This window comes from Pyxicephalus adspersus, chromosome 1 (genome assembly GCF_032062135.1).
Source record: "Pyxicephalus adspersus chromosome 1, UCB_Pads_2.0, whole genome shotgun sequence".
Lineage (NCBI taxonomy): Eukaryota > Metazoa > Chordata > Amphibia > Anura > Pyxicephalidae > Pyxicephalus > Pyxicephalus adspersus.
The window spans coordinates 144,103,159-144,122,552 of record NC_092858.1 but is presented as its reverse complement, the minus strand read 5'-3'; the positions used below and the strand labels follow the sequence as shown (position 1 = coordinate 144,122,552).

Below are 19,394 nucleotides of genomic sequence, written 5' to 3'. Positions count from 1 at the left end.
TAAATACAGTTAATAAATAATACAATATTCATATTTAGTGATTGCCACATTTGGGTGATTGGTCATTTAATTGGATTATGGGGGTGTGATTACAGGTGTTAAAGTTCTTTTTATTTGGTATATATGTGTTCTCCATGCTTTACCTTTTGTCACTATGTTGCCTTGAAGAAGGGACCCTGTGTAGCCCGAAACGTTAACTTTTATAATAAAGCAAGAATCCAGTACTTTGGAGTGCTGTAGTATAAAATACCACTTTATAAAGATTATCTTATGCTATAGATCAGGAATATTTATATTCAGGAATAAATATATTCTGTATGCAAATGGGAGCAAGTACACAACTGTGAACACTTATAACTACTCATACACTCCGGATATCCGGATACAGTAGTATATAGAAACCTAATAATAAAAATATCATATAAACTTAAAAACATTAACTAAATTTTAAATACATTTTTAATCATTTAAAATCTGAAGATTTCATAAAAATAAAATTGCTAATGCTTTCATGAAGGTCCTTTTTCTGGCACTATGTTATGTTATAGGGATGGCAATACCAACACTTGTCTTCCAGGTAAGCTCCAGTGTAGTCAACATGACACATATTTTTACAGTGGTAAAGTGACCTTGCAGAAGCACATTGTACAGATTTGTCCCTTTATTGTCATTGTTAGTAAAACCACCCTGAAAAAATGCCATGCAGCCACCACTGTACCACATGCATGTAGATATTTGTGGCTTCCAAGAGACTGCAGCAAATTAGCAAGAATGGAAAAATGTGAAAATGTTAACATAGCACAGTACACCATAAATAAGGAGGCAGTGCATGTTGTGGACATAAAATAGGTCATTTATTGTGAATTTTGCAAAGACACATTTAAGCAACAAAATATACATTTGTGAACTTTTAATTTCATTCTATACATTACTAGACCAGAGCAATAAATTAAATGTACACTATTTACAGACAGAGTTTACCAGAGACTTACAATAAGCACCACCTATCTAAAAAGAATACAAATAGATGTATAGTTTCCCCTTTTCTCTCGATTCACATACTTAAAAATGATTTTATACTCTAAAATTAGAAACTGATTCTGCTTATTGTTTGTATTTTGTCAAGTGCTACATTTAGGTAAAAATTATATTTATATCAGCATGCTTTTTATGTACACAACTCTATTTTTAAATTTTATATCTGCAAAGTTAAAACAAAGGGTTTGAAATAAATTAAATCATCGAACAGAAATCTGATTCAGAGGTCTGGTTATAATGCCAGCATTTTCGGGGATAGCATAACATGTCATATGTAAATTGGGCAATGACAGTCAGTGTGAAAGTCGGTAGCCAAAAATAAAATGATAAGGACGTGACTTCTCACAAAACACAGAACTGCTAAATGATGTCCCTTAAATTTATCCTGAATTAAAATCACAGCAGAACTGATAACTATTGGAAACATTGTAGTTTTATTTATGACATTTTTTAATAAAACCCAACTCCAAGAAGAAAAATGATTTTAACTTTGAATAGAATTGGGATTTTGATTGCTGTTGTGAGCTCCAAACAGCTAAATACACAGATAACAACATATATGGGAGCTGTTTTACTTGCCCAATGATTTATATCCCTTTACTTCCTTTATTTTGATGTATAGAGCTCTTCAACAAAGCACATATATGAGGATACCTGAATTCTCTCTACTGCAGGTAAGCAATACTAACAGGGTTTGTCCTCTGGACAGGGAAAGGAGAAGCAGATGACTGATGAGCTCATCCTTCTGTCACTCTGCTTTCTTTTCTTTGCTATCAGCTTGCCCTATTAGCACATCAGCACAAATTACTTCTCAATCTATTTCTGCCTTTCCCAGGCTAAACTTTGCTGTACAGGTGGTTACAAGAGGCTGAACAAATGGCCAAATGTGGAAACTCACACTGAATGCATTTATAAAAAATATATTTAATTAGTCATAAATTAATTTTTGGTATTTTTTTCTGTTAGCCATCACTATTCACACTGTTATAAATATTATCATTGTAATGGGAGGCAAAGCTGCCCATAAAATGTGTCAATATATATATTTTTCATTCTCATATACAAAAAATGACAACAATTATACTCTTTTAAGCGTACGCTGATTAGCTGAAATGCCAGACACAGAGCTTTCAAAATTTCAGTCCTCCAAGCCTTTTGGTGAGCAATTTACTTTGCTGCTTGAAATGCTTAGAAGCAGAATGGGATCTCCCTGACTCCTGCTTTCCCAATATTATTTTCTTACTATGCAAGAACTAGTTCCACCATCAATAACAACAGAATCCCAAACCCATCTGCTTCAGATGTAAACACTTTGGTTAAAGTAATATTAAAGGCTTTAAAAATAAATGCACAAAATATACCGATAACTAAAAATACAATATATTTCCACTGCAATATTCCTAATAAATTAGTGGTATTTTGCATTACAGAATCAGAGTGTCACCTCTACTAGTAATATTAAAAGCAAATTTGCCAAGTTTTTGTCTTAGTAATTAGAACAGAAGTATCACAACAAACATGAACATGACTTGCTGTCTATTTGATTCAGTAGGAGCTAAATATAAATTTGGTAACATCTTCAACTATTTTATTTGTAGTAATTTATAGCATAGGATCAACAGTCCTAATGGTAATAAAGAAATTCCCTGCTACATGTAGGGACAGTGTAGACAAAATTAGGACCTGAGCAAATATGACATGGAGGCCCCAAATGCATAGCATTCCAACTCCCTGCACACCTGTCATTTTGTCCGTTCAAGCCCAGGGTGACCAGCGCCACCCGGTGGTCTGCGAGAAAATGTTGGTGGTCCATGGCTCTGGCACAGCCTTGTCCACAGCCCTGCACCACTGTCCCCCCAGAATTTAGCAAGCAGGTCTAAGCCTGTAATGGGTGAGTGGGTAGGTTCTGGCATCATGATGTCACTCTGGGGGAAGTTTCTTCCCCTTTGAGTGACACACGGCTCCGCGTATGCCGGGTTCCTTGGTTTAGTGATCTGTGAGGTCCAAAAGGTTGGCGACCACTGCACTAGACTATTGCCCAGTTTTCCCTACCCTAAAACTAACTCTGCCTTCATGGGCTAAATGTTTGTATGGGTTCCCTAAAGACTTGAATTAAAAAATATGAAAATGTTAAAATAATAACACGTTCCCATGCTAAGCATGATCTATTTCACATTTTCACAAATCTAGGCCTGAACAATAGTACTATAGCAGTGACAAAAATTATATTTAGTTTTGTTTGTACCAAAACTACAATTTTTAGACTACATTTCCAAAATTGCACGGCAGTTGTACTGTTAGTTCAAATGACTAATAAACTCAGAATATGTGAGAAGAAAATAATTAATACCTATAAGATATTAAAAAATGTAAATACATGTGGATGTTATTATGAATAAGCGGAGAATGTTCTGCCACTTGTAATAGAGAGGTGGAGCTGAATAGAAAACATGTCTTGTATATAAGGGAAGGCTTATGTTTAATTGTAATTTATAGATATAACTAATAATATGATCTAAAGTAATTAGAAAAAATGCAGCAACTGCAAATACGTGATATGAACAAACACAGGAAAATGGAGTTGTTTCTTGATACAGACACAGAAGTTTCTAGATGCTTCTAAATATGTATATTAAAAGTAAATTTGCAAATAGTGCATGACCATAAAAATGTTAAGGTATTAGCATAACTGGATATTATAACTTAACAAAATAAATTATTGGGATGTTCCCATATTGATATCCTTTACTTTCATTTCTCTCTTAAACCGTAAGAGGGCACTCATAAGCAGTACATTCTGTGGATTCATAGAGCTTTCCATCTAATAGTGGCACCCATTACAGCTGTATGTTCTCCGTGTGTTAAATCCAGCACTATACCTTTTTGTTTAATACTTATTGTTTCTATTACACTTTTACAGGTATTTATTTTTATATATTTTATTATTGTGGCATCTTCATAACAGTGATGCCTTTATATCTCTTGTAGCAGAATGACCCTGATTTTTTTAAAGCTCTCCTGATACACTTTTATCAGTGAAGCTGGGTGATCCAGCAAATATGGAATGGATCTGGTCCAGGACTGAACACATTTGATAACAAATAGCAAATTACTTTTAAGAAATCTATCCCAGGTTTGTTGGATCACCCAGTTTCAATGATGAAATTGTATCTTCTCCAGCCTTGGAGAGCTTTATTAAATCAGGGCCAATGAGTGAGTGCATTGCTCAATGTGTTCCTACTATTCTGAGAACAAAATTCAAGTACTACATGGGCTAGGTTAATTAAAACAATCGGCATTCATTTTTTTCTACCTAATCACCCATAAATGGCAAAGTCTGGGAAAAATGAAAACCTATCACTCATAAGTGGAAGTTCCCTTTAACAATGAAGTGCCTCACATAAACTATATATAGTTTTAAAGGACTACAAAACACAGTGCTGGATCTGCCCTGGTATTCCATTATCGGCCTGAATAGACTGGGCCCTGCTGCCTCTAAGCCATTTTTTAGGTCTGGCATAGCAGCCACCCATTTGGCTGTCTGGGGAAATCAATTCAGGTTGGCAGCATTAGTGGATGGAGTAAAAACACAATACATTGCATTTAATATTGAATGTACAGATATATGGCAATGATTCAAAGAGGACAAGATTAAAGGTGTCTGTATTAAATCTGAGTGAGCTAAATCACTGAAAATCTAGTAGCGGTCAGTTATGTTTATCCAGACTGTAAAATGTTGAAATCCCAATCCCATTGCCCTGCTTGTTTTGAATGTGTGGAGAACATATTTCAGCGTTTGTAGCCATATGGGCAACTAAATTACCGAGGAAGTGTGAGGAAGAGTATGAGTGGCGGAATGTCTTCCCCATTACAGAATTAGTCTGGCTGAATGTGAAAGGCCTATACTACCTTAGCTGGATGTATTAGAACCTTCAAAGATGAGTTGGTTGAATACTTTGGCCATTCTCACATTTACACCCTAAAATATTATTATTAGGAGGAATCTTTTTTTCCAGGTTGCATTTTTATTTAAGTTTAGTAAAACCCAAATACAAAAATTGTGTTCATAAATGTTCATAAATGTGGTAATTGCATTGGTTTTCTCACAAAACATTTTATAGCAAGTAGAAGAAAATCATTTTGCCAGAAATGCAGTGTCTTTGTAGCTACCCAAGTACCATAAAATGAAGCACAAACATTTTTTTTACTGTACAAGCTGCTAGTCCCGCTGGTCCACCATGTGATATGGACGAACAAAGGCAGACAGGATTGAAGTCCAGCCTGTAAGACAACCATAGCCCCCACCATAGATATAATGGAGAAATGTGTGTACAGATGAATGGGTAGGAAAAGTTTTATCTTAGAGATTACTCTTAATGCAGTCATTACATTTAAAGACACATAAGCCAAAATATACCACATTTTTTGCTTTTGGGTTTGGATACATACATGAACAAGCATGTACATGTGTCTGTCCAAAATTGATATAACTAGAATATCGGCTTTGGACATTCAAACTTTTTTATACGTACAACAGTCATTGAGCTATGCACCAACCATCTCTTTTTCAATATTATACTCTTTGGTTGCTCAAGTTTAGAATTTCCTTGCTGCTTTGTTTAAAGGTGCCAGATCATTGGCTTATAGCAAACCCCTTTCTCTGAATCTGAATTTAGAGGCTGCAGGTATTCCTTTCAATGTATACCATGTACTTCAATACAGCTAAAGCATAAAACATGTATGATAATTTATATGATTTATAATTCTGAGAATAATTTATGAATATTGAGCATTAACTAATATTGTACCTACCAAACAAAATACAACAAAATAAAGCAAAGAAAAAAATGAAAGTGCTGTTTTCTACCAACCAACCAAACAGAAACTAGCTTTCCTATTTTTCACATATAAGCTATGGCACTGGTGGAAAACACTAGTAACTTTTTTCCAAGTTTTAGAAATGAGATACAGTTGAACATAAAACTTTGGTAACAGTCTGATATACAGAAGAAATGATCATTTTCTAGCCATTGTCATTCCCTGATCCGTTTACTTATTTATGATTTCTGTAAACAATCTCTATTCAATGTCATAAATGTTATTTTTGAAAATACAATATATTTTTACAATAGAAGGAAAATAAAACATGTTACACTATACATATACTGATAGGTACCACTGTACTGTGTGTTCAGTCTACTAAATCAGGGGTATATTACTAATATTGGGACTCCAAACAACATATTGAACCCTGTTGTAAATATGCCATTTTCCGTGATCACAGAAAGAAGTAGTTTCCAAACACTATCCAACATGACGTAAGCAGTGAAGGACCTAAAGACCCATAAAACTCATGCACATCTCTTGTAAACCTCTATAAATAAATGTGCATTGAACAACAGCAGTGATCTACAAAAAGCAGTATTAGATAAAACTCTGTTTAAAATTTTTAACCATTGTACTGAGACTAGTGAAGAATTCAAATACATATATATGTGTTCTTCACTATGATGGTTTACAATGCGCTCTCACCGGCTGTTCATTTGGAATGGCCTACTGTCTCATGACATCGCATTTTAAGCTCTCAGAACTGTATACTGTTGGCTATTAACACATTTACAGAAGAAGAAACCCATAGTTACTTCTTCTTGATGTCATGCAGCTTAGGTAAAAGAAGTTGGCCTTTATCTATACCCATCCCAAGCTTCGGTACAATGGTTACAGAGCTTCCATAAGTACATTCTTTAGTCACTTATAGAGAGGAATTGTTCAATGTACTGTGTTGTACAACCAACAGCTCATAACTTTTATAGTTCGGCCTATGATTGTTTTAGGTCTCAACCCTCTTCAGAAATCATCCATGCTTGGAAGGAATGAAATTGTGATGCCTACAAAGATTTCTTTAAGTACCTTATGTGAGACCTCCCCTAAAAATTGGTCTTTTTCAGCACAAGCTCTATGGAAGGTAATGAACTGAAAAGCCTGTACATCCATCCTAAAAAACCTAAAATCACGGAGCTAATGCAAAAATAATAGTATTTAGGATACTGTGCAAGTAGCTGATTTGACTTACAAAAGATGATAATGTTTGGTAAGTGGAATTTCAGCTCAATCAATTGCTCATGCTACTAGAACCTTTAAATACATTTATGGTTACTGCCTTGTGGTCAATAACTATGGTACAACCATGGTTGGGGCAGTACTGTAGACACAACTACATGGTTTAGCAAAAATGAACCTATGCAACTTTCTGAAAGATGTCCAAGTATAATTCTGATAGATGGAAAAGCAGCATTTGGTAACATCAGTGAATCAAACATAAAAAACACCCGTAGGTAGAATGCCCAGGACTGTAAAGGGAAATCCAACAATCTTCCCTGATAATTACAACAAAACTTGGCACTCGGTGATCAGGTGCATTGAGTTTAGACTGTGCAAGTAGGATGTATTAAATAAAAAATGCTCTTTGCTTTAGACAAAAATAAAAATAAAAAAAGAATGAAGTCCACTATCAGACAAGACTCAGTTCACAAGACGAGTGTCAGGGGACACAAGGAGTGCACTAAGATGGCAGTTCTTTTATTGATTCTTGGGGAACAGCGCAGTAATTCCATGAATGCGTTGTGGCAGTAACTATTCGTGGAGTGAGCATACCCTTTCAGGTCAGTTCTCAAGATGGTTGATAAAATTGGAATATTCTTGAGCTCACTGCAAAACAAAAAAGGTTGTTAGTGAAATATTAATATTTGTGATTTTTTTATACAAACATATGCTAAAATGAGGCCTAGTATTTTATCCTAGTGTACAACAATTATATGATGCATTGGCCACATAACAAAACAGGGACATACTGAACTGCAGCAACAGCTGAGAGTAAACAGCAGGCAATCAGCAGGAAGTTCCAAGTAACAGGATATGTGTTTCATTTCTAAGCTTTTTGCCTGTTCATGAATATGTTTACAGGCCAGTTAGAATTTACTTATTCTAATCGTTTGAAGACATTCAATGATTTTGTAAGTATTGTATTGTGTTTTTTTCTTATGATAAGGATTTGAAAAACAAAATGTGCAGTACTTTATTTTGTCAGCAGATGGCCCTCCAGTCTTGTTTTCACATATTCAGCTACCTTAGTTTTCAGGTATGCTAAGAAACACATCTACAGAACTGGAGTCAAAACTGCAGGGCTAAAGCAGAGGCTTAATGTCTCAGGATGAGCCAGCTGCTGCGTTGTCTCCTTAGCTAACCTAGAATTCATGCTTTAGGAATTGTTTGTCATATTTTAAAGGTTAATTTGTAAAATATGCTGTTTCACTGGCAAACTATACATAATAAAAATGATTTTAAGTACGGACACATCAATATTATTTACATTGAGTTATTTTCATAAGTATATTTATTAATACAAATAAACTACTGGTGTACAATGGTAATATCCATACCTTCTTTTTCAACCATGTGAATAAATAATTTTCCTAGTCATGCTGTCCCATATGCCAAGGTCTTGGCACACTTAAATAAAAAGGTCCATTTTGTAAATAGGAGATAAAGCTTAATTGTATTTTATGAATTGAATCACATATTAGACCTGACATTGTTAGAAAGCATGACAGATGAATTTAAACACACAAAGATGTGTTTGTGGTGCCTACACAGACAAAATCCAAAAAGTTACAGTTATAGGAATACAAAAGTACAGCCTGTATGAATTCTAAGATTTTGCAAATCAGGTTAAAAAATCACCTGGTCCTTAGTAGGTCCTAAAATTAGGCAAACCAGATGAACAGCAACACATGACATAGTACACCATGCTGGTATTTATTGAAGAAATATTATGTCAAAATGCAGAGGCAGTGTGTGAAAAAGTACACTCTTAATATATCCATAGGAAATAAGAGCATAGTAGCAGCCAGGTTCTGCTAATCAAATACACTTGATTAATTGATCATAAGCAAGTGTGACCACCTCTGTTAAAGCAGAGGTTTTGGTATTTTGCTGGTCTGGGGTATTCAGGTATCACAATGCCAAGAAACAATGATTTAAGAGAAGTAGTTATTGCTGCTCTTCAATCGGGAAAAGGGTTATTATGCCATTTCCAAACAAATTGATGTTGTCCATCATTCTGAGATAAGAATTATTCACAAGTAGAACCTATTTACGACAGTTGCCAATCTTCTCAAAAGTGGACATCTCAGCAAATTTGTCCCAAGATGAATACCCCAAGACTGTGCATTGCTTAAAGAAATTGCAAAAAATCCAAGAGCTGCATCTCAGGCACTACAGGCATAGGTTATCATGTTAAAGTTCATGACAGTACAGTTAGAAAAAACTGGACAGGTATGGCTTGTTTGGAAAAGTTGGAAAAAGCCTATTTTTTTAAACAAAAATGGCATTGTTAAGAACTTTGCAGCTGAATAAAAACACAAGAATTCTAGAAAAAATGTTCCTTGGACGGAGTTTGACTATAATGCACATTGCCAAGTTTGGACAAAACCAAACATGGCATAGGAGCACAAACACCTCATAGCAACTGTTGATAGTAAAACCTGGGCACCTTGCAGTCATTGAGTAGACCATGAATTCTCCTGTATACCAAAATATTCCAAAGTAAAATGTGAGGATATCTGCTTGACAGCTATTACTTGACTAAAATTGGGTAAAGCAACAGGACAATGGTCCTAAGCACACCAGCAAATCTACTAAGGAGAAGGGCTCAAAAACAAAAAAAGAATTAAAGCGCTGCAATGGCCCAGTCAAATTTCAGACCCCAACCCAATAGAAATTATGTGGTGGGACTTTAAAAGAGTTGTTCATGAATGAATGTCCACAAACCTTAATGAATGTAAGTAATAGTGTAAATAGTGAGCCAAATTTCCTCCAGAATGATGTGAGAGACCGATAAAGTAATATAGAAAATTATTACACAATATTGCTGCTAAAGGTGATTCTACAAGCTGCTGAATCATGGGGGTTACTTAGACTTCACACATGGCTTCTTTTTTGGTAAATCATTTTAAAGCATTTTAGGGATCAGAGGATTTTTTTATTACATCCTGATAAGTAAAATCTTGGAATTAAAGAAGTGTACTTTCTTTTTCAAATAACTATTAAACTGTAACAATATTTAAAATATTAACAATAACCTTGCATTTTGTATTTAGAATACAGTTACTACCTTGTGCTTTCTGTATTTATACATACAGAAACTCTTGTAAGCACTCATAATGACCGCAGGGGATAAGCCATGACTGCCAAGCCCTTTATATGTATTGCAAAGCTCTCAGGCACTGGATTGTTTGCACTGTATTTGCAATTTCCATGCATTGGTAATGAGATCATATGATAATGAGTGATGTGCAGAGTTAGTATCAAATCAGATATTATAGTTTGTATTCAGATGGTGAATATGCTGTGAGTAGTATAAGGATATACTGTAAACTCTTTAAAATGATATATACTAGAAAAATACATAATTTCTATAGTAGCCCTTTGTTATTGAAAACTTGGATATTAGGTTTAAAGCTGGTGCCTTTGGGAGGGCATGGCCTGGCCATGCTGGCAAAAGCAAGCGTACGTGACAGTGAGAGTAGACAGTGTACCTCAAAGTCGATGTTCTGAGACTGGGAACCATTATTTCAGGCAGCCAGATCAGACTTAAAGCGTTTCAGTATGGCACCGGAGCCCCAGTCCCTAAGCTGGCAATGATTCCTCAGCTAGACCTAGCTGCATTGGAGGTAGTAATGAGAGTCACATAGGATACCCCACAGGAGCTGGGACCTGCTTAGTGACACATATTTTAGATGTTTGGTAAGACTGCTGTACTGGGAACTGCGACCCTTAATTCCTTAACTGGGCAGGCCACATTGTGGTGCAGCTCATGTGTAAGCCTCGTAGTTTTCTTTCCACTACACTATATAAGCTACTCATATAAAAGTCTTGCCCATGCACTATTTACTAGAGTCTTTCCCACCAGACTAGGGGCCTCATATTCAGTAGATCCCAATGAGATCAAGCAAAACATGGTTCTAGTAGATGGACTCAATTTCCAGGAATGGGAATGAGGTGTACTTTCCCCTCCCCATGGTCACCAACTCCAGCTTAGACCATAAATTCTGACCCAGAGACTATGGCTTTAATTAAGTTGTGGCTAGAGGTTGTGTTGAGTATGATTGACTGGATTCTTCTTTCATTATCCACACAGATACTGCTGTTGTGACTGGCTGTGGGTGAATAAAATGGTTTAGGGCCTTTCAAGGATGGAACATGGAACATGGATTTTCTGCCCCCCACCAGGAACACCCCCTGAAGAGAAATCCCTCTCCTCAGCAATGCATACGTTCCCTATTTACCCCGGGGGCGGAAGTGTTAATGCCGGCCACGGTAAATAGAAAGAGAGCCACAACACGGAGGTTTAAGAGCCGCATGCAGCTCCGGAGCTCTGGCTCTAGTAGTTTGTTTCGTTTCTGACGCGGGTTGCCGCCAGGGAGCATTAGGCCAGGACAAACTACCGGCAAGGCCGTATATGGCCTAAAGGCGGGAGTTTGCCGACCCCTGATCTAGACTGTAATTGGCTGTGTGTGGTGGAGTCTGAGATGCCTCGCCTCCACTCTTTGCATTGTGCTCTTTGTCCTGGGCTCGATATTTTTTCTTTTTCCCCTTTTTTCTCCTCCTTTACACATTTTTTTAGGTGGAATGCATTTATTTTTATGCTTATCAGGCTTTGAGCATGTTTTTTTAAGGCCACCTGACCTCCCACATGAGACTGGACAGATTCTGTTTTATTCTTTTTTTTCTACATGGTTTTGGGTGTTTGCCCCACTCCCCCTGGGGGGGGGGGGGGGGCAGGAACAGAGACAAAGCTTAAGTTTTTAAAAAATCTTGGCTTGAGAAAGGATGGGCTAGAACCTGAAATAACAACTGAGAAATAACAACTACTAAAAAGTAGTTTAGGAAAAGTAAATTAAAATTAATTAGCAAAGCACAACATGCAGTGGATACTAGCAACCAATCAGTATTCAGTTTGCTAAAAATGTACCCCAGTACAAGACAGACTTGATTAGTTACTATTCTGTGAATATATTTCTTATCTTCTTTTTTTGAAATAGCAGTTTCTAAAAATTACTGGTGCCTTTGGTCTTTAATACTCTACAAATCACAAATGCTCTGTCAGCTATCATTTGTAAAGTTTTTTTTTTTTTTTCCATTTCTTTCCTTGGAACACAGCTGATCTGCAAATTCCTATAAAAACTAAAACTTAGGTGTTGTAGTATTTAGTGGTTTTTGAAAAGTCAAGGGAATAATAATTAAAAGAATACACGGTGAAACAAGGGGAAACGCCATCACAGTGCATTTATGAACACAGTCATTAGGCCTGAAAAAAAAGATAAGTAAGCTAGTTATCTAAAAAACATATTGATAATAGGTGCAAATCACTGCTGTAAAAACATCAATACACTTTTGACAACATTCTCTTCAATAATTTTCTAGGCAACGTATAGGAAAGATGATTAATGATTGGGCAACACCAAGTTCACTGTCCAAGCTGAAAAAGCACAACCCAGGCCAAGCCACACACTAGTACAGCTAGCTCATGCTATCTAGAGTTGGATGGCGTGCCTGCAGACACATCTACTTACTGTACTGGAGCCGGAACTTGACTGGCTGAGTTTATCAAAACGAAATTTGAGGTTGGATCTTGGGGAATTTCTACTCTTTATATCTGTGAGAAGGAAAAACCATCAGATGTGCACTTCAATGGGTTCTATCCTAATTTAAAGTTGGATATTTTAAATGTATTCATAATTTCATTTGTTTAGTTAAGGGTAAAGTAAAGCAAGATTTCACCCCTACACATTTCCTCTCTACTAACCAGATGACAATGGTAACCAGGCTCCTGACCTGAACTAAACTTCTTAGTTTGGAATTAAGTTTGGCTGGAGAAACCATTGTTGCTGAGGAATCAGGAATTTAACACCAATGTCATGTCATGGTAAGACAGCACAAGGGGGAAAATCTCCATACTGGGGTTCACACACAGTTTACAAAGAACTGTCAGACATGGAGAAACTATTGTTGTGGAGCAACCAGGAATCTCTTATCAATGTCATGTCATGGTAAGACAGGACAAAGGGGAAATATCTCCATACTGGGGGTTACACACAGGCAAGTATATAGAGGGCAGTCAAACATGGAGAAACCATCATTGTGGAGAAACTAGGAATCTCTTATCAATGTCATGTCATGGGAAAACAGGACAAGGGAGAAAATCCCCATAGTGGGGGTCACACACAGGCAAGTAAAAATAGGACAATCAAACATGGAGAAGCCATTGTTGTGGAAGAACCAGGAATCTTTAATCAATGTCATGTCATGGTAAGACAGGACAAGGGGGAAAACCTCCATACTCGGGGACACACACAGGCAACAATACAGAGGACGATCAAACCCTGCATTGTTTAGCCTAAACTAAAAAAATAGTTCTGAGTTCCACTTTATACATATTTTTTTATAAACAAAAGGTGAATGACTTTTTTTGGTTATAGTCTTCATGTAATTAACTTTGTTTCAAGGTTTCTATTACTGTAACTTGTGTCTTTATGATTTATTTGTGTTACCAAATGCTAAATCTGTAGAATTCTGACATCTACTGTATGCAGGGTTGTTCTTATGACCTTCCAAATATATATACAGTACCAAGAGAAAAATGGTAACCCACTTGGTAACCCAGTAGTGGGAATAACAATGTCAGCCCGACCTAACCAGTTATTATCAGCTTGAAAACATTTTTTTTCTTCTCCCTTACAAAATGTGAAGGTGTTCTACAGTCTAGGAGAAAAAAAGTTAAGGCTAACACTACACTTTAAAGAGTCTAACTTTTTGCTCAGCAACATATTCCTACTTTGGCTCCTTTGCCACCAAAAACAAAGTATTGTCCTGTATAAACTACGTCCTGTATAAACTACGAATTGCCAGGATTGTGACTTACACAGTATTACAGATTCCTGGGCTACCAAAAAAAGATGTGTTCAAAGCACACATAGGCATCATCTGGTTTCTATTTCAAAACTACGCTGCTGGAAAAGTTTTGATGGCAGGTTCGCTTTAATAGTTACATGATAGGCCCAATTTACCAGTGGATGTCTGAATTCTACAAATGCTAAAAAACAGTAGATTTTTCCAATTGAATGCAATATAAAATAATTGAAATAAGACATATGAGTATGGTAGGGACATTAGATTGTGAGCCCCTTGGAGGGACAGCTAGTGACATGACTATAAACTTTGTAAAGTGCTGCATAATATATTGGCGCAATATAAATACTGTGTAATAATAAATAAACCAATATATCATAAAATGTGCCTTTTCATTTGCTGGGCAGTGATGCCCTAAAACTATGGCTAAGCATTTGTTCCATTACTTTAGGTTACTTTTCACCCCCCTTGAAAGTTTGTGTGTAAAGTGTTCTTAAGAAGCACCTGTGGGGCTCCTGCTCATGATTACAGGGGTAGAGGAAGTATGGTTCTCATGGCTAGGCGACGGACTGTAGACAAACACATCCTGTTTGTAGGACGATGCGGTCAATGGCTGGCTGCCCTGTGAAAAATGTTTGTAAAAATAGATTTAGATAAGGCTGCATTCAACTTATTCAGAAATAAACAAATTATGGATAGGACCAGACTGCACAAACGATTACAATGAAAGTAAGTCATATGCATTGGTAATAGACACAACTATGCCATATTTATATTGCAAGGGGTACAGGAAAAAACAGTCCCAGACAAAATGTTGAGACGCCATAATGAATGCATTTCATTATTAAACATTAAAAGGACAACACAACACATTTTGGGGGTTTAACGGCACCATTTACTAGGGCTTATAATAGCTGGTAGGAATCTGGATGGTTTCAGGCATAAGTGGGTTAAAAATAATATAAAAATACCAGGCTTTAGAAGCTGAATACAATATACATTACCAGGGGTGTATATATATATATATATATATATATATATATATATCATAAACTCTGGTAAAGGGGAGCAGTTAGACCCCATAAGCTTCTCCTCTGACATTGTATTATTATTTTATTAATATATTATTTTTACATTTTTTTCCTGTATCTCTTGGAATGTTTTCCTCTACTGGAGGATTCCTTGTGTCTGTCAGCTACCAATTAGGGCCCTTGTACACTTATGCCGCATACACACCTGCAATAATAATCTTTCACGATCCTTCCCAATGACTAGCACTGCATTAAGCATGAGCGAGTGCTGTACATACAGCACCGTTCTACTCTATGCAGAGGGGAGGGGGAGAACGACGGAGCGACACCCTGCTGTGCTCTGTCCCCCTTCCCTTGCATTAGGATCGTTAGTCGTCCATCGTTCGTGGATCCGCCAGGACGGTCGTTCAAGGGATGGACGACTGGCGCTGTACACGCCAGATTCTACCCCAATATCGTGCCTGATCGGATTATCGGGCTCAGGCACGATATTGTACGTAACTTTAGGTATAATTCATATGTTGACTGTGAGGTTGATATACATTTGGACCCAGTGCCTCCTATGACTATTTCTTAGTTTATGATTGCAGACTGAACTGTAAATTACTTTTATATAATCAGGAGATTTAGAGAGTACTCTGTCACATCACTCATTCATTCTTTGTTCTACAATACAAAATGCAATAGTGGTAAAATTCCACACTTCTAGCAACAAACCATCTTAAATCCAGCTGGACTTTCCATAAAACAATTAGCTTCTAATAATCCAATATAATATGAAATATGAAAATCCCAACTTTTCCAGTGCCATGGGAGTTTCCAACACATTTGGGTACATGAAAACAACACAAAAACTATGTTACATAATGACAAAGAAGACCATATTTCCAGACAGGAAATAACACTTCTACAATAGTGTTGTTTAGGAAACTTAATTGTGGTGACTTAAAGTCTCGATTTATATATACAGGTAAACCTTTTGTCCACATTTTGTATAGTATGGGGAAGAGCTACCATTTTTTACTCTTATAATCATTGTTTTAGAGTTTTCACCAGAACAATGCAATGGAACACGTGTTCTGTGACAGGGAAAAACCCTGGGGATGTTTCCTTTCAATTCCAGTTCTGTCTCCAAGATAGGATAAAAAGAAAAAATTTGCGCAATAGGATACAGTGAAATACTCAAAAGGGGTTAGTCCATCCCTACTGTCCAAAACTAAGTGGGGAAAACATGGCTATTCATACAGTTTGAGGCAATTCATTTCAATTTATATAAAGAATCCCCTTTCACCAAAGACATTGTCAATCTAAGCTCTAAATATCTAAATATATTAGCTCTACATTAGAATAAAATGTTTTAGCTGCAAACTCATAAATAGGCAAATGAACAGCCCAAAATATTGCAGGATAAAAGATCCTTTCTGTATAATTCATATATATATGGCTGTTTGCTGAATATACAGGCAAGCTGCCTTTAGCTTAAATCCTGGGACTGCTTTATACGCACCACGCTCTCATACTCCTCCATGGCCTCACTCTCTCCGGCAGTACTGCTGAAACTGCTGGTACTGGATGAGGAGCGAGAAATGTTGGATCGGCCATTCTCCTTCAGTTTAATGTAGGGTCTAGTAAAAACAAGTGAAAGTGAAAAAAAAAAATATTTAACAAGGTTATATAATGGAAAAAAAAAAATACAGCAAAGAAGAGTTAGAAAAGTATAAAATCATGGGTAAATTAACTGGTAAACATTGTCAGCTCCTATAGTGTAAGGTAATGCTTTGAAGAACATATTCAGAACATTTCATTCTCTGTAGTTCATATTTTCACATCTACAAATCCAGGTACTATTTTAACCTCTAGTAGAAATCCGAGAGCCTTGTGTTCTATTTAAAACTGTCTGCACTGATCTTTTACTTTTACTAAAAGATTACCACCATTGTTGTATAATCATCATTACAGTCCACTGAGGCTGACACCCAAACTGCTTGATATATCAAGAATTCTAGGAGCTTAGGTATGGATTGTTTATAGTATTAACAATATTTTTAATCTTTTATGTTTTATTTCTCATCTATTATGTTATTCACTATTAACTCATTTGTGTCTTTGCTGTCAGAATAAAGTAAAAGCAACTGTAAAAATTTCAATTTACAAATGTTCTGCTGTTACAATGTGATGTTCAGAACAGTACCCATTACCTCTCTTTGTTGGGACATATCTCTGGAGAACTGGGATTCGATGAGGTCTCAGATTTTACTTCCTGCGATGAATGTGCACAGTCTTGGATTTTTGGAGTGGTGGGCATGCTATCACTTTAATCAGAAAAAAAAATTGTTAACATAAAGATGACACATCTATAGGAGTGACCACACAGATATTAGGATGACAGCATGTCCTATAGAATAGAATGGTAAGACATATGGCTATGTTTATATCCGCTGTGATTGTTCTTTTGAATTGTGGCTCAGGTATATCTAACACCTATTGATAAAAATCCATTTATATGGTGCATTTCTAAAAATTAGGTAATAAGCAATATTGGCTGAATGAATTTATTATTTTCTAGTCTGGTCATAATTGGTCAGATCCCAGCTTAAACAATGCAGGTAACTCCTAAATCAAAAAACGTAGTAGCCTTCACTTAACAAGAACATGATGAGAGTTTTTTTTTTAAATGAAAACACATTCACATATATATGGTTATTGCCAAGGTCCCCTCAAACCCACAGGGTCATGGATGAATGGCTACCCCTCCATTCTTGTATATGAATAGAAGATGGGTAGGAATTATATGCTGCCATAGATAGGCAATAGGAAATAAAAAAAAATAGGAGTGTATTTAATTTTCCTGGTAAGTATACATATGGTTGACTAAAGGTGATTTTTTTTGGACATAATGGGGGAGGTTAAAACCATGATCACATGCTTGTTGCTGCCTGTGTTCCTCTTGAGGATATTCACTCTATGATGGTATTTCTCAACTTTTTTAACATGGGGGAACAAATTGAAGGAATTTTCAGAACTTCAGGGAACCCCTGTCATACATACTATATTTGAAATTCACAGTACATTAGTGTGGTGGTCTGTGGGAAGAATGCCTCTTACTTTGCTGGCCATTTGGAAGAACGTCAACCTAACAGATAGCCAAAATGATCATTGGTATTAGTTAAACTGACCAGAGAGACACAAACTGCTCATTGATCAAATAACCCCTAGCAGACCTGAGGAAACCAAGTAGAAAGATACTGTTCTAAAGGGTCTATTTATAGAGTGAATCTAAAATTCAATAAAACATTCCCTGGGTGGGAATCAATTACTGCCACTGAATCATTTGGACTTGGAAAATTCTCAGTTTCAGTTTTAGTAAGAACTGTATAAGAAAGTAAAAACCCCAATATTTGCTACCTGATTGCTACCTATGCACTCAATTAAAACTTTAACTGCTCTTTGAAGGATTCTTTTTTTAAGCTTTTCCAGCATTACGTTGCCCAGGTAATTGAATAATGAATATTTTATCCGATCCTATAAGGTATTACTTTTCTAACAAACACAGCACATTTTAACAGATCAAATCATATGAACACATATTTTACCTGGAAAGAGAACACCTCAGAAAGTAAAACATTTAGGGTACAAAAAAGCCTCAAATAACTGTTAATCTTGGCTTGAATATTGTTGGTATTTCTTCTGCTGATCAAACATCATATGTTGCCGGAATACTTATAGTGATAATTGGAGATATAATGTAGAGATCATTTGTTTTAGGGCCCAGTTTGCATGATAACACTATGCATACAATACTGTGAACATGGCTTAATGATTAAGATATTTTATGGGAACATTGTCAAGCAGATACCTTGACTCAGTAAGAAGTGATATTCTTACCAGACATGCAACAATGACAGGTAAAGACCTGAGAATATGAACCTCTTACACTTTGCAAAAGTTCTCTTTTTAAAAGATAGAATCTAACATTTCAAAATGTCAAAGGAAAGAGGAACATTGAGCCTACACTGAGAATCACAATCCTAGACAATAAAATGAATTTAGTTTCCTATGAAGAATGAGAATAAATATCTGATTAAAAGAAGAACTCATACAAGGTATGTTAACTGAAGCCATGTGATGAGTATGCACTCAAATAAATCCTATGAGATGGACAGATGTGTTCTTTATTACCTATTAGGAGATGGTCAGGTATGTGCTGTGTTACCTACTAAGAGATGGTGAGGTGTGTGTTGTGTTACCCACTAAGAGATGGTGAGGTGTGTACTGAAATAATTATTATAGATTGTCAGGTCTTTGCTGTGTTACCTACTAACAGATGGTGAGGTGTGTGCTGGAATAATTTCCAGG

General features: G+C 36.2%; 1 protein-coding gene across 1 annotated transcript in view; it reads right to left on the bottom strand.

The window, feature by feature from the left end:
- Positions 1–832: 832 nt before the first annotated feature.
- The window catches only part of RAP1GAP2 (RAP1 GTPase activating protein 2), a gene marked incomplete in the record, with an annotated part of 332,769 nt that continues 314,207 nt past the window's right edge, over positions 833–19,394 (bottom strand). Inside the window, 5 exon segments of the mRNA XM_072429866.1 lie at positions 833–7,746; positions 12,672–12,754; positions 14,512–14,629; positions 16,546–16,663; positions 17,237–17,350. Coding sequence (XP_072285967.1) covers positions 7,744–7,746; positions 12,672–12,754; positions 14,512–14,629; positions 16,546–16,663; positions 17,237–17,350 — 436 coding nt within the window.